The sequence below is a fragment of the Anolis carolinensis genome, chromosome 5 (genome assembly GCF_035594765.1).
Source record: "Anolis carolinensis isolate JA03-04 chromosome 5, rAnoCar3.1.pri, whole genome shotgun sequence".
Lineage (NCBI taxonomy): Eukaryota > Metazoa > Chordata > Lepidosauria > Squamata > Dactyloidae > Anolis > Anolis carolinensis.
Genome location: NC_085845.1, coordinates 3,277,902 through 3,293,275, shown reverse-complemented (window position 1 = coordinate 3,293,275; position 15,374 = coordinate 3,277,902). Strand labels below are relative to the sequence as shown.

At 49.6% G+C, this 15,374-nt stretch overlaps 2 protein-coding genes across 4 annotated transcripts in view; one reads left to right on the top strand and one right to left on the bottom strand.

Moving 5' to 3' along the window:
* Nucleotides 1-4: 4 nt before the first annotated feature.
* htra2 (HtrA serine peptidase 2) lies at nt 5-9,508 on the top strand. The gene is made up of 8 exons (XM_062981927.1): nt 5-492; nt 4,184-4,388; nt 5,767-5,961; nt 6,091-6,123; nt 6,506-6,614; nt 7,611-7,683; nt 8,523-8,618; nt 8,737-9,508. Exons 1-8 carry the CDS (start codon nt 158-160, stop codon nt 8,900-8,902), a joined length of 1,212 nt encoding a protein of 403 aa, XP_062837997.1. The 5' UTR covers nt 5-157; the 3' UTR covers nt 8,903-9,508.
* Nucleotides 9,509-10,248: 740 nt separating this feature from the next.
* loxl3 (lysyl oxidase like 3) overlaps nt 10,249-15,374 on the bottom strand; it is a 58,223-nt gene continuing 53,097 nt past the window's right edge. For all 3 annotated transcript variants that reach the window (XM_008123294.2, XM_008123295.2, XM_062981911.1), the window contains 7 exons: nt 14,908-15,081; nt 14,382-14,541; nt 13,869-14,112; nt 13,627-13,742; nt 13,192-13,328; nt 10,954-11,065; nt 10,249-10,855 (listed from right to left, as the gene is read on the bottom strand). In XM_008123294.2, the coding sequence (XP_008121501.1) occupies nt 10,782-10,855; nt 10,954-11,065; nt 13,192-13,328; nt 13,627-13,742; nt 13,869-14,112; nt 14,382-14,541; nt 14,908-15,081 (1,017 nt within the window). In that variant the 3' untranslated portion in view covers nt 10,249-10,781. The remainder of the gene's footprint in view (nt 10,856-10,953; nt 11,066-13,191; nt 13,329-13,626; nt 13,743-13,868; nt 14,113-14,381; nt 14,542-14,907; nt 15,082-15,374) is intronic.

The window sequence follows — 15,374 nt, the reverse complement described above, 5'->3', positions numbered from 1 at the left end:
GTCACCGCGTAGCACAACTCTGCATCCTGATTGGTTCGCCGCTCGGAAAAAGTGACAGAAGCACGCCTCGGCCTACACTTCCGGTGGCGCCGCGGCCTACACTTCCGGCGCTACTCCCAGACCTTCTCTTGCTGATTTTGCCCGGCGGGTGGGGAGGATGTGGCCGGCGGGGCTGCGGAGGGGCTTGTGGCTGGCGTTGGGAAAGAGGGCGGTCTTCTCAGGCGGAGGAAGGCCTTCTTTTCCTCCTTCCCCGCCTCCTCCGCCTCCTCCTCGGTGGCGTTGGGCAGCAATGGGAGCGTGCGGAGCGGGAGCCGGGCTGCTGCTGCTACTCTTCTTCCCTCGCAAACGGCGGAGGCCCGAGGAAGGCCTTGTCCCTGCGCTCTTAGCCGCCGTGCCTTCCCCGCCGCCTTCCCCGCGCAGCACTTACAACTTCATCGCCGATGTCGTGGAGCGGACCGCGCCGGCCCTCGTCTACATCGAGATCCTGGGCAGGTGCGCCTTCAGGGTTCTCCTCCTTATTATTACAGTAGAGTCTCACTTATTCAACATAAACGGGCCAGCAGAATGTTGGATAAGCAAATATGTTGGATAATGAGGAATTAAGGAAAAGCCTATTAAGCATCAAATTAGGTCATGATTTTACAAATTAAGCACCAAAACATCCAGTTATACAACAAATTTGACAGAAAAAGCAGTTCAAAATGCAGTAATGTTATGTTGTAATTACTGTATTTAAAAATTTAGCACCAAAATATCATGATGCATTGAAAACATTGACCACAAAAATGTGTTGGATAATCCAGAACGTTGGATAAGTGAGTGTTGGATAAGTGAGACTCTACTGTATTATAGTTATTGATACCCCGCTTTATCCCTCCCGAAGGAGACTCAAAGTGGCTTGACACTGGGTTTGTTGTTAGTTGGCAAATTGCAGCATTCACACAAGCAGACAAGCGTTCTTTCCTGCACCCTGGACATTCCACAGTTATATAAACCTCACTTACAGTAGAGTCTCATGTATCCAACATAAACGGGCCAGCAGAACGTTGGATAAGTGAAAATGTTGGATAATAAGGAGGGATTAAGGAAAAGCCTATGAAACATCAAATTACGTTATGATTTTACAAATTAAGTACCAAAACATCATGTTTTACAACAATTCGACAGAAAAAGCAGTTCAATACAAGGTAACATTATTTAGTAATTACTGTACTTGCGAATCTAGCACCAAGATATCTCAATGTATTGAAAACATTGACTACAAAAACATTGGCTACTAACAAATTTACTACAAATAAAGGTAGAATAGCATAGAATGAATTTACAGTAACAACACTGTCAGAAGTTAAATCCGTAAAAAGTTCAGTCCTTGCTGCCTAGAGAAACAGCTGTGGATCCGGGCAGGAGGCAGACTGCGTTGGATAATCCAGAATGTTGGATAAGTGGAGGTTGGATAACCGAGACTCTACTGTACTTAGTTTCCAACAGACCCCTCAACTTCTGAGGATGCCTGCCATAGATGTGGGCAAAACATAGAGAATGCTTCTGAAACATGGCCATACCGCCCGAAAAACTCACAACAACCCAGTGATTCCGGCCATAAAAGCCTTCAACAACACATTGGCTTGATGTTGTTGTTATTATATTTATTTATACCCCACTTTATCTCTCCTAAAGGAGACTTAACGTGGCTTGACATTGTTATTATTATATTTGTTTATATTCTGCTTTATCTCTCCCAAAGGGGACTTAAAGTAGTTTGACATTGTTATTATTATTATATTTATTTATACCCTGCTTTATCTCTCCTGAAGGGGACTCAAAGTGGCTTGACATTGTTACATGGGGTTGCCTTTGAAGACTGTTCGGAAACTTCAAGTAGTTCAACTGAGCAGCAGCCAGGTTTCTAACTGGAGCTACTCACAGGGAGCACACAATCCCTCAGTTGTGTCAGCTACACTGGCTGCCAGTCTACTACAGAGCACATCCAAAGTGCTGGATTTAGCCCATAAATCTCTAAACAGTTCCAGTCCAGCTTATCTATCAGAACGTATCTCCCTTTATGAGCCAGCTAGAGCATTAAGATTGGTTGAGGAGGTCCCGCTCTCGGTTCCACCACCCTTGCAAGTGCAACTAGTGGGGGCAAGAGACAGGGCCTACTTGGTGGCGGCAACTTGGCTGTGGAACTCCCTCCTCAACGAGATCAGACCAGCCCCCTCCGTCCTGACTTTTAGGAAACTACTTAAAACGTGGCTGTTTAAGCAAACATTTGGAGAGTGAGATGAAGCAGCCATGATAACTTTGGGATTGGTGCAATGTCCAATTTTTTATTTTTTAGATTGTCTATGTTTGATGTTTTATACTTTACTGGGTTTAATCTATTGTTGTATGCTATTTTAGTTATGTGTTGTATTTTATATTTTATGAGGCATTACATTTTGCCATTTACTTTGTTGTGAACCTCTTTGAGTCCTTTTGAGAAAAGCGGTATATAAATGAAATAAATATATTCATTTATACCTCACTTTATCTCTCCCGAAGATTGAATAAAAGTGTTGACAAGCTGGAACTCACTCATAGAATGGTAACCAAAACAGTCAAAAGGTCTGGAAGCTAAGTCCTATTAGGAGACGGTTAGGGAACTGGGGATGTCTACTTTGATTTTCATACAGAGGCTGCATGGCCATCTTTCAGGAGTTCTTTGATTGTTGAAGAAGGGGGTTGACTCTTGGGGTCTCTTCTGATTCTTTAATTCTATCAAATGGAGGCCCCTCCTTTGGTGTTCTTGGCAAGAGAGAGGCTGAAGAAACTGGGGATGTTTAGCTTGTGGAGAAAAGGAGGCTGAGAGAAGGAGGCCATGAGAGGCATGTTTCAATATTGGAAAGGAGGTCACATCGAGGAGGAATGGGCCAGAATGTTTTCTTATGATCTGGAGACAAAATGAAGCAATGGATTCAAATTGCAGGTAAAGAGATGCTAAAAGCTGTTCAACCAAGCAATATGTTGCTTCCAGATGTCTCCTCCTTTTGAGGTCTTTAAGCAGATGGCTGGATGGACATCTGTTGGGAGGGCTTGGATTGTACCTTCCAGCATAGCAGAAGGGGTTGAACTGGATGGCCCTTGGGCTGTCTTCTAACTCTATGGCTCCATGAAATGGAGGCCCTGACTTTGGTGCCTTGGACAGAGATCCTGCTGGATCCCTGTCTGTGTAGTAGATCAGTCACCAGAAGCTGATGGTTTAACTGATGATTTAGAGACGATTGCGAGCTTTCCTGTGGCACAAAGTGATGGCCCCTCAAGTCTGGGAAATGATAGTTTTCTTTGTGAGAAAACTGGCTCGTAAAGTGCAGAGCCTCAAAATCATTTGGGGAGTCGGACGTAGCTACAGCAGATAAGAATTCGAGTGAATTCGAGGGAGCAAGCTTGTTTTCTGCTGCCCTGCAGACTAGGACACGGAACAATGGCTTCAAACTACAGGAAAGGAGATTCCACCTGAACATCAGGAAGAACTTCCTCACTGTGAGGGCTGTTCGACAGTGGAACTCTCTCCCCCGGACTGTGGTGGAGGCTCCTTCCTTGGAGGCTTTTAAGCAGAGGCTGGATGGCCATCTGTCGGGGGTGCTTTGAATGCGATTTCCTGCTTCTTGGCAGGGGGTTGGACTGGATGGCCCATGAGGTCTCTTCCAACTCTACTATTCTATGATTCTATGAAGAGCTGAGTGATAAGGAGAGTTCCCAGGGGAACCCATCTGCAGTTACGGAGATCATCAAAAGTCTTTGTTTACAAATCAAAGCCAAAAATAAATTGTGTCATTCAGAGAGATTACGTGGGTAAGCTGTGAAAGAAATTCATGGGAATTGGAATGATTTCATTGGTGTCTATTAAACAAGAAGTTGTTTACTTTAAGGTCAGTTCAGGCAACGCTGCGTAAGAGTGAGAAGCTGAGCCTGAGTTCTTTTGTTTGTGGTTCAAGTCAAACTTTGGTTTTGGATTTAGTACGTCCTGGAAGTTTTCTGTATTCCTGTTCATGTACGCCTGTTCCAGTGTTATCAGTTATACCTTCAAGATTGTGGACTTATGTTGTATCTGTGATTCCTCTGGAGTGGGAGGCTGTGTGAGTGGGGGGGGGGGTGTTGCCCCTCCACTGGCCGCCTCATCCTTCCTCTGCTCCCCCTTGCGTAGGCATCCCTTCTCCGGGCGCGAGGTACCCATCTCCAACGGCTCAGGCTTCGTGGTCTCTTCAGACGGGCTGATTGTGACCAATGCGCACGTAGTGGCCAACCGGAGGCGGGTGCGGGTGCGCCTGGCCAGCGGGGAGCTCTATGATGCGACGGTGCGACTGGTGGACCAGGTGGCCGACATCGCTACCCTCAAGATCTCCCCTAAGGTGGGTCCAGCAGGGAAGGAGCCACTGGGGCTGGAAGGGGATTGAGCCAAAGGAACAGAAGAAGGACAATGCCAGGCCGGCCTCCAGACCTTAGGAACTGGCTCCTCACAGCATCTGAAAGTGATGGTGGCAGTCATCAGATAGACTGCCCCTTTCAATTCAAGGAGCCAACACAGAACCCATTTGCAGGCTTTAGCTCTGTCATATTCCCACCCTGGCACCTAAATTGATTGGCATTGAACTCTTCGTTCAGGGTTGACAATGAGGCAGCCTCCTCCACCTTGTTGGAATGAAGCCTGGTTTAGGGTGAAGTAAAGGCCGTGCAGCAGACAGCTCTTTCTTCCAGTGCCTTACCAATGAGCAACCTCATTCTGTTGAAATAATTAATATTTCCAATTAAAGCTATACAGTCAGACTAATAAATCAGTAGTATTGGAGAAGGGCCATAAGACATAAATCAATTATAGAAGGAAGACAGATGATTCATGCCACCTTTTGTTCATGGATGGGAGCTGACAACATTTTGTTCTTGGCCTCAGGCAGAAGAATGTCTTGAGTTGTTCACATCCCAAAGGATAATATCCTAAATGAGAGTTTTTCCGTTTGGTCCCATGCTTTTGACAGGCTTGCCTTTTTGTATTAACTGCCCAAGTAATTTTGGCCCCACCCATGCAAACTTTTGGACTGCAACTCATTCTCAGTATCTGTATATCTATATCTTCTGCTTTACATGTATTACTATAGCTTGCTCCAACATATTGTTAATACTTTGTACTAAGCTTGTTGGTGGGAATTAGAGTAAAATAATGACGACCCGGACTGATTTACGGCTACAGCACGAGGATTTTGGAGGAATGGATTTTAATCATATGTTTTTATATTTTTTATATTGTTTTAATTGTTTTATTGGATTTTTATAGCTGTTTTAATTATGTATAGGCATCGAATTGTTGCCAATTTTGTACGCCGCCCTGAGTCCCTTCGGGTGAGAAGGGCGGGATATAAATGTTGGAAATAAATAAATAAATAAATAAAAATCAAGCTTATAGGACCAGTACCTGGGAGATAAGAGAGAAAGGTCTGGGATATGTGGAGCTAGGAATGAAGTCACCTGGGGTTAGGATAAGGGGCCATGTTCAGCTTTATTAGCCAATAGAGGTGTTGTGCACCAATGAAAATGTATGCACAAAGTGTCTGAATGCTGGTCATCATAATGTGTGTATGTTATGACAAACTGTAGTCCTGACAACGAAAGAGGGCAGAGCTTCTGTTTTCTATCCATGGAGTTCTTCCATTCTTCAAGCTGGGCTTATTTTCAAAAGACAAATTAGGTTTGCCGCTGGCACCTGTCGCTGACCTGCTTCCCCTTCTCCCCCAGAAACCCCTGCCCACGCTCCGCCTGGGCCGCTCCTCGGAGGTGCGCCAGGGGGAGTTTGTGGTGGCCATGGGCAGCCCCTTCGCCCTCCAGAACACCATCACCTCCGGCATCGTCAGCTCGGCCCAGCGGGGGGGCCGGGAGCTGGGTCTCTCCTCCTCGGACATAGAGTACATCCAGACTGATGCTGCTATCGATGTAAGTAAGCTGTTTCAGAGTGGATAGGCACAGGCTCAATCTTGGCCCCTGTGTTGGGAGTGAGAGGGGTCCTTGGGGGTGTCATGGGGCCCTCAAGTGACACCACCCTTTGTGTCTCTTTTCCTCCAGTTTGGGAACTCTGGAGGTCCCCTTGTCAATCTGGTAAGTACTTCTTTTGCTGACCAAGGCTTGTTTCCCTCTCTTTGATAATTGTTTACTGTTATCCGTTGTCTATTGTTTATATTATTCTATGGATCTGTTGATCGTTGTAAGCCACCCCGAGTCACTTCAGGGAGAATGGGCGGGGTATAAATAAAAAATTATATTATTATTTTGCCCGTAAGTCTTGTTTACTTATCTGGTGGCACTTTGGGGCAGGGGTGGCCCTATGGTCCATGGCTAGGGCTTTTGCACACTCTAGAAGCCCCCCCCCCACTTTATAGCAATGTCTAGGGGTCCTCCTCCCACCCCCCTCCCTCCCACCCCCACCTCCTTCTTGGAGCACAGCTGCATCTCAGTCCTCACTTTCTCTTTCTGGCCTCAGGACGGAGAGGTGATTGGGGTGAACACCATGAAGGTGACGCCCGGGATTTCCTTTGCCATCCCCTCGGACCGTCTCCGGGCCTTTCTAGAGAAGGAGGAGAAGAGCAAAGGTGAATTTAATGGTGGAGGGGTTGGGGGGGGGGGGAGAGAGTTTGGGAGCAGGAGAAGAGGGACCATGGGGATTTAGCTGACAGTTCTGATTTGCTTCGCTGGGATCCCTGCGGGAACTGGAAAGCTTTTCTGGGGGGATTGGGGCCATACGCTTCGGGTCCAACCTATTTTCAAGACCGCATCTCCTATGAACCGGCGTGTGCATTGAGATCTGCTGGGGAGGCCCTTCTCTTGGTCCCACTACCGTCTCAAGTACGGTTGGTGGGAACGAGAGAGAGGGCCTTCTCAGTGGTGGCTCTCTGACACTGGAATACCTTACCTAAATAAATTAGATTAGCCCCTACCCTTCAAGCCTTTCGGGCAAGTTTAAAAACATGGCTCTTCAGATAGGCCTTTGAGCCTGTGTAATCTGGCCAGCCTGATGACTTGCTGACTATGCCACACCACACTTTGTTTTGCAGATAGCCAGCTTATTCACAGGTTCCATTGAATTTTAGGAAATGTTATAATTCTTACAATTTTACTGGGATTTTACGTGTATATTTGTTTTTATACTTACGTTATATATTTATACTTGTGTGCTGTGTATTATAGTTTATATGTGGCACTATAGTGCTTCTGTGAGCCCCCCCCGGGGAGATGGTGGCAGGGTACAAATAAAGAGCTGTTATATTATTACTGGGTGGGGAAGGTTCCTGTGGTCCTTCAGCTCCAGTAACCCTGCCCTTGCTGTGTGTGCAGTGGGAGAGGTCTGTTTTGGAACTGGAAATCCAGAACTACCCAGTGGAGCCCCTTCACCAATATCTCTTCACTTTTTGCCTTTGTGGCGTAGGGCATCCAAATCTCAGTTTCTGTTCTGGGTTTGCTACTCTGTGGGTCTGTGTGTTGTTCCATCGGGTGTGAGATCTGGGAGGTGGGCTGGAGCGTTGGGTCCGCTTCCAAGATGAGAGACCCTTCCTCTTTCTCTCCTCCTCCCCCCTTTCCCCCCATTGCAGACTCCTGGTTTGGTGGCAAGAAGGAGGGGAAGAGGCGCTACATTGGCGTGATGATGCTGACCCTGACCTCCAGGTAGATACTTTTCTGTAAAGCTGGGGGGGGGGGGCGGTCTTGCGGTCAGTGGATGGGGCAGAAGAGATTATTTAGTTGGAGATAAAGACTCTGCTCCTGTCCAACCACAGAATAAGGTGGGCTGTGCATTGTAGGAATAGTGGGGTGCAATGAAGCCAGTACTATGATAGGACCCCCTGCAGCCCCATTCCTCCCCACTGTTTCCCAGTCCATGGGAGGAGGCTTATTTTGTGAACCCATTCTGTCACTAAAATATGATGTGTAGATTTGATAATTGTGGGTTTGATAGGTGTGGGTATGAATGAAATGTATGCAAGGAATGAATGAATGAGAGCTAATAATTTTGAAGACACAATTCAAAAATATTAAAGCCTGCAATGACTAACTACACTCAGGAGTGCATTTTTGAGTCATGATACATGTCAGGTTCTGCTGTATGGAAAATAGAGGTCTGATCCTTGGCATTGTTCTTAGGAAAAGATAAATTTTGTCATTTTAGGAGTTTTGGAACTATACGTTGGCAGATTTGCAAGGAAGCAGTCTGGCCTAACAGGTGCTCTTTACGGAGAAAGAATGGAAGAATGGAGAAATGGGGATGAATACATGTATATGTGTGTGAATGCTGAGTAAAAATGCAATTCCCCTTTTTTGTTTGTTAGCTAATGTAACAGGTTGTTATGAATCCAATGTGGTTACATAGAATCTGTGTGTCTGTATATCTAATGTCATTCTTTGTGTAAAAGTTCTGATATACTCTCTCAAACAAAGAACCTTTCTTTATAAAGTATTCATGACAACTCCCCAACGATGCTATCTCCTCCCCCCCCCCCTTCTCATAGCATCTTGTCAGAGCTGAAGATGAGAGACCCTTCCTTCCCGGACATCTCCTATGGAGTCCTGATCCACAAGGTTATCATTGGTTCTCCAGCACACCAGTAAGTTCCAAGTTCCCTCTTGAGGCAGGGATTTGGAGGGGATGCCTCCCTTGTGTGGGCCACTGTTTTCCCCCATTGCGCTCCCCTGCCATCAATCGCTGTGCCTTTCTCCCTGCAGGGCGGGACTCAAGGCAGGCGACGTGGTGGTGGAGATCAATGGCCGGGCCTCCCGCCGGGCAGAGGATGTCTATGAGGCCGTGCGGACCCAGGACCACCTGACCCTGCTGGTCCACCGGGGCTACGAGGCCTTGCTCCTGACCATCACCCCCGAAGTCACCGAGTGAAGCAGGAACGAGGCAGAAAGGTCCCTTTATTTTCATAATGGATGCCTTGTTCAAGGGAGCATTAAGTAAGAGTTGCTCTCTCAAAGGTGGGGCTGTGCAAGTTGACCCCCACATTCCTCAAAGCGGACATGGTTTCTCACGGTTAAAAGGCTGTGTGACAGTAGCTGTGCTCTCCCCACTCTCAGACTTGTAGGGACAGTGTGTTCCAGGCCCACTGCATTGACAATGAGAGCACAAGGGGGGGACATGTGTATGGGGGAACCTATTTTGAGTGCGTTGAGGGCGGCTTTTTGTGGCCCCTGAACGTCGTAGGTTGAGCTGGTTCAGAAATGCGTATCTTATGTGCATCACATCTCTTCCTAAAGGACTTTGTGTGAAATCAGAAGATAATGTAGTGGCAATGCCTTGTGCTGGTTGGGGATAGTGGGAGTTGTAGTCCAATACAGAAAGAGGGAGCTGGACTGGGGAGGCTGCCATAAGGACCAGCACCTTGAGCTTTGTCTTCTTTTTTTTTTTTTACAGTAGCTACTGAAAATTATGTGTGGGGAGTTGTGGGCCTTGACCCATTCTCCTAAGGTTTTGACAAAATAAATCTTGGGATGCGCATACCCAGACCTTTTGCCTTTTCTTTCAAAGCCAGTGTTTTGAAATTGTGTGTGTGATTGATTGAAGTTTTTGTGCCTACAGAGTTGTTACTTTCTCTGGTCCTTCTTGCCAGTGTTGGCGAGGGACCGAGTCCAAGGAGCCAGTGGGTGTTCTTGCCCCCAGAGAGGTTGGAGCCTCCTTGTTGGCATGCTGCCCCCAAATACCTTTTCACCTGCTGCTCTGGCCTCTGCACCTGGGCAGTGGAGTTGCGCCTTTTATGGGAGTCCCTTGTGTGTGCGTGTCTGTGTGCGGAGCATCCAGACTGACTGTGTGCTGAACTAAACCCCAGGAAGTCAAGGGGGGCTGTGTTGGTTTTAGGGCTGGGCTGTCCAGCTGCCGGACAGCCTCTCCTTTCAGCTCCTGTCTTGGAATGTGAGAACCAGCCAGGAAAGAAAACAGGCCCAGCGAATGGACATTCAGACAGAGTCCTTGCAGCAGAAAGCGTCTGGTGGCTCCTCTGACCGCAGGTGGGGCCCCTGGCGGCATTGCTGACATAGCTGGCTGTGTCCTTGGAAGGGGAGAGGCCGGCCTGCCAGGCAGAGAGTGGCTGAGCCCATCAATGCCTCCCATTCTGGTCCCGACTCCCTCCTTTAACTGGGAAGGGGGAGGAAAAGCCCCTCCTTTGGGGAGGGGACATGGCTTTTGCTCTGGGCACAGTGGGGGCTGGAGCTGGCAAATAGAAGAGGCAGCTGAGACACACGGTTGGGCCAAGAGAGTTACCTTTATATAAGAGACAGAATGGGCCACTGGCCAGGCAGACAGAGACCGAAGCACCAGGAACGGTGGGGGAAGGGGGCAGGCCGAGGGCCTCCTGGATGGCCGCCGTGCCTGCCACCTGCAGCACCAAGGGGAGCCCCTACCCGAGACCCCTGCCCTCCCACCAGTAGGCTTGACCCAACTATTCTGAATGTAACCATGGCGATAAGAAGACGTGTTGGGGGCAATGCCAGGGCGGTGACAGTCTGGTCCCAGGCACACCGCAAGAGGTTGAGCTGTATGGGGAAGAGGGTCAGTGGCAACTCCTTTCAGGGGAGGGTCCTGGGAGCCAGGCGTCGCTGGGAGATGGTGGGGCTGACTTTGGGGCAGCCCCAGCTGCGCCCATGGAGTTGCTCTCCCGCTCAGCCCTTGATCCTGGGGATGATGTCTCCACGTGCTTCTCTCCTCTCCAGGGGACGCAGCTGACGCAGGCAGTTCTAGTGGCATGAGGGGGCCGGCAGGTGGTCTCTCCCTGCTGCTACGCGATCTGGTTGTTGAGCTGTCCTGGGTACTGTTCAAAGCGCCTGTTGGCCTCCTCACTCAGAGCGTCGCCTGCAGAGAAGGGAGAAAATGAGGCTCACCCTTGTCCCCCACGGGAAGAAAGCCTCCCTCCCTTCCTGCAGCAGAATCCCACGACCTCCGGGCTGTACCTATATGGCAGTTGTGGATCCAGATGCGGTGCCCGTCGTACTTGCAGTTGCATTTCATGGCGTTGTTGGTGAAGTCGCTCTCCGCCACTTCATAGCGAGGGTTGATCACCACCTGGAAGGAGAAGGAACGGCAAGGGTGTGGGTGGGAGGGAGGCCAGAGTGGGGGGCTTTGCACATGTCCCCCTCCCTGAGTGCCCATCCCAGTATGGCTGCTGCTGCTATTGGGCCCAAAAGCACCGTAGAAGGGCCCTGGCACTGCTGCGTTGTTGACCTGTTTTGTGCGTTGGTTTCCATAGGTGAGAAGCAACATGCGTATGTGTCTGTGAGAAAGGAACTCAGGATTCTGTGACATGTAAAGGTTCACACATTTTCCGTTCCCTCACGAAGGAAGTGGATCTTGTGGCGCCCAGAGACACCCACGCACCAGCCAATGACTGAGCGTTTTAGCCTTCTGTGAGAAAGAGGCCAGCTGCTCTTCTCAGCACAAAATTGAGGAAATACATACAAGTCATTGCAATCTTCCCAGCGGCATGTGTGTGTACGTTTGTTGATGTATGTGAGAGAATAAAATAAATGGAGATTTGCATCTCTCTTTTGTCGTCTGCCCCAACCTGGCATGGCTGGTCCTGTATTCAAAGCCCGGGCTGGACTACGCAATGTAAAGATGTTTAAAATTGATATCGTGCTGTGATTGGAATCTCTTTTCCTTCAATTTGAATCTTTTGCTCCAATGTGACCAAGTCTGCAGAGCATCAGAAACAACCTTTCCCCTTTCTCCTCAATGGAACATCCTTTCCAGTATTTAATCATCATCATCATCATGTTTATTTATTTGTAACTCGCATTATCTCTCCCAAAGGGGATTCAGAGTGGCTTGAACATGGCTTTCATGTCCCCTCTCAACTATCTCTTTTGCAAGCTAAACATCCCCAGCTCTCTAAGAAGTTCCTCAGAAGGATTAATAGTTTTGAGACCTTTGATCCTTTTGGTGCTCTTCTCTTGAACAATTTCAGCTTGTCCCTATCCTTCTTGAATTACGGTGTGCAGAACTGGACACAGGTTTTTTCCAAGTGAGGCTTGACCATGACTTCCCTTAATCTAGACTCTTGTCAAGGCCAGTAGTTTGGTGGTTGTAGTATAGCTGCTGTTGAATGTTTGGAAGGGGTTAATCTCCCTCCTGTTTGGAAGGGGTCAGGTTGACCTTCCCAGTCAGGATGCACAGGCTGTTGTGATCATTTGGGAGCCAGCCTGCTGAAATGGGATGCAGCTGTGATCAGCTGCCAGTATCCGTCATATTAGGACATGGGTTTTGGCCGTTTCCCCCCTAGGGTGTGGATCTTAACCTGATTCCATATATCTTGTTTTGTTCCTTGTTGAACCCTGGACGTGGCTGTGTGCTCATTAACCTGAGGCCCTTTGTTGGAATGTGGACTGACTTTTTGGTGTGACTCTCGCATTGGAGTACTGTTGAGCTACAGGATAATAGATACTGGTTTACCTGAATCATTGAATATTATTTTGGGAACTTTGCTTGTGTCATGGACCTTGGGACTTTGTTTTATAACTTCAGCTTTGGGCAATCTTTATGTTTTGTAGTCCGACATTGAAGAGACTTAAGTGTTTTAAGTGTTGCCTTCAGTTAAGCGGTTGGTTTGTGACAAATTGGGTGTTGTTTTGGCTGTACTCTGAGCCATTACACTCTGCTCCAGTCTAGAATTGTGTTGGTTTTTAAAGCTGCCACGCACTCTGTTGATTCATGTAACTGTCACAACCCCCATGTTCAATGCCTGCTTCTGTTGGTTGTTTTTAACCATGGTAGCCTTGTATAAGCGCGTTTGTGTGGGGTGGCATTTTGCCCATTCTGGCTTTCTATCCTTTGTGGATTCTGGAATTCAGGGAATGCAAGGAGAGATTAAAAAAAAACCAGCCTAACAACCCAATGCCTCTTGCACGTAAAACAGCAGGAGGGCTGGTAGTAGCCAAAGACAGCCGCCTCTTAAATCCCTTTTTCACCTCAGTTGTTGGAAATGACGACATCCCACTAACCAGAGGCCAGGCTGTGAAACCTGGCAGGCAGTCAAGCACCAAAGCCTGCCAGCCCTTCCCCATGCAAGATGACTTTGCAACCCTGGCAAGAGTTACCTGGGGGCAGGATGCGGAAGGAAGGGAGCCCACCACCGCTGCCTTTCTTCTCCAACCACAAGGTCTTTCCTGCCCCACTCCCCATGTCCCACTCACCTGCAGGATGTAATTCCCAGCCTTGACGTCCGTGATGTCGATCCACTGGCAGTCGATGTCATGCCGATAGAGGTCCCAGCAGCCCACGGTGATGCCCTGTTCCCCAAAATTGGCACACTCGTAACGCTTGGCCACATCTGCCCAAAGAGAAGGGCAGGGGTTAGATCCCAACGCAAGCTGCAACAAAGAGGATCCTCCACCTTCCCCACTTTCAACAGAACTCAAGTGTTTGTATATCATTTCTGAATATTATTCACTATACATTGAAAGTGAGAAAGGGAGAGGGAGAAGCAGAGAAAGTGCAAAAGTAACAGGAAGGAAGGAAGGAAGGAAGGAAGGAAGGAAGGAAGGAAGGAAGGAAGGAAGGAAGGAAGGAAGGAAGGAAGGTCTTTGCCCCCAATTGTGTCAAAGAAGGCAGACCTTCCCCCCACACACCTTCATCGCACTCCGTGTCCTCCAAGCAGAAGCTGGCCTTGTGTCCTTCAGCCACCTTGGTGCCGTTGGGTGTCAGGAGGTCATAGTGGGTGAAGATGTCCATGCTATGATAGTGCCTAGGGTAAGGAAACCACAAAATGTGAGTGGCACATACCAAGAGGGTGAAGCTAAAGGGTGGGGAGGCGAAACTGGGTGCCAGGGGTCAAAGCGGCATGGAAATGGGCTCTGGTGGGGTCCCTTACCCGTGGCATTCGTGCCAGACCCAGGAGTGCCGCCCAGCTTTTGGGCGGAAGTCGGCACGGCCGTTGTTGTGGATCTGGGAGGAGAAGCGCAGGAGCCGCCGGTATCCATAGGGCCAGGTGGCATTGCGGGCGCTGCTGGACAAACAGTTCTCCTCTGCGGCACAGTAGAGCATGTGCAGAGGGCGGTCCTCAATGTAGGCAGTCTCTTGCACCAGAGGAGCGTGCAGAAGGAGGTCTGATGCAGCTGGGAGGAGATGGCGGAGACAAGGGGTCATGGTGGGGAGAGAGAGGGAGCATGCTCAGTGGCATGTGCAGGAAGCCCACCCAAGGACCCCCAGGCAGGGACTGGGATGCTCAGGAGGAATATGGAGAGCTGGCCGTGGCCGCACTCCCACCAGCCACTGCTTCCTCCTCCTCGTGTTAATTCAGCAACCAATGTGGCTCATGCCAAGGATGCTCTCTGCCACAGAGGCCATGGCAAAGATGGAAGGCCCCTCCCCGCGCCCCTCTTACTCTCAGAGCAGATGACGCCGGCGGCAAAGCGGGTGTTTGTCTTCCGGCAGGTGACGGTGGTGTGGTGCTGGCACTGGCTCAAAGCCATCTCATGTCCGGCACACTTCACGCCACTCAGCACCATTTCGGTCACGTTGCTGGCATCCCAGTACCACGTTTCCTGTGGGGGGCACAAGCAGAGCACACACAGAGGGGTATGGGACTTGCGGCAAGCCCCACCCCACCCCCTCCCCACATTGCAAGGCAAGCGTGGCTGTGAGCACATGCAGGTGCTGCTCTGGGTGCCCAACTAAATGTGGCTGCATTGTTGCCCTCCCCCCAAGCCCTTTTGTGATGTCTGTCATATATGCACGCATGCGCCCTCCATGCTGGCCGCCCACCTACCGTGATGGCATGCATGGCCCAGGCCCAGCGGCTTCCGGTCAAGGGTAAGAGTTAGCTGTTGCTGCTGCTGCTGCTGCTCTTCGCCAGCCAACCGGTTAGTTTAGCGGTGGCAGCCGGGCAAGGGGCAAGCGGCAGTACCTACTTGCAAGCCGTGGTTGGCATAGCCCAGGCCCAACTGGCGGCAGGCCACCATGGCCTCCAGGGTGCCCCAGTTGTCTCCGCAGATCAAGCCCCAGCGGCGGGTGCCGAGGCCACCGTTCCCCAGCGCCACCTCGACTCGCCCCTCAAAGCGGCTGCGCCCCCCACTCAGCCGGATCTGTGGAGGGGACACAAGGGTGGGACGGGGAAGCACATAGGTCAGTTGGGGTCATTTTGGTCTCCTCACCTTTCACACAGGAGGGACAGATGGGTTGGTTGCTTCTATCTGGACCATGTTTCTCTGCCCCGTCAGTCATTTCCCCATCTCTATTTACGTTAAAGTCTGCAGCAAAGCACCACCATCACCCCATTGGCACAGAACTCCCCCATTGTGCCAACAGTATTTGTCATGGGAAGGACTTAATGCCAGGAGCCACCTGGGGAAATGCTACCATCTCCTTTGCTGGTGTT

Coding starts and splice junctions, on each gene's coding strand:
- htra2 (XM_062981927.1), top strand. CDS start 158: ATGTGGCCGGCGGGGCTGCGGAGGGGCTTGTGGCTGGCGTTGGGAAAG. Junction 4,389..5,766: donor CCCTCAAGATCTCCCCTAAG/GTGGGTCCAGCA, acceptor CTTCTCCCCCAG/AAACCCCTGCCCACGCTCCG. Junction 5,962..6,090: donor AGACTGATGCTGCTATCGAT/GTAAGTAAGCTG, acceptor CTTTTCCTCCAG/TTTGGGAACTCTGGAGGTCC.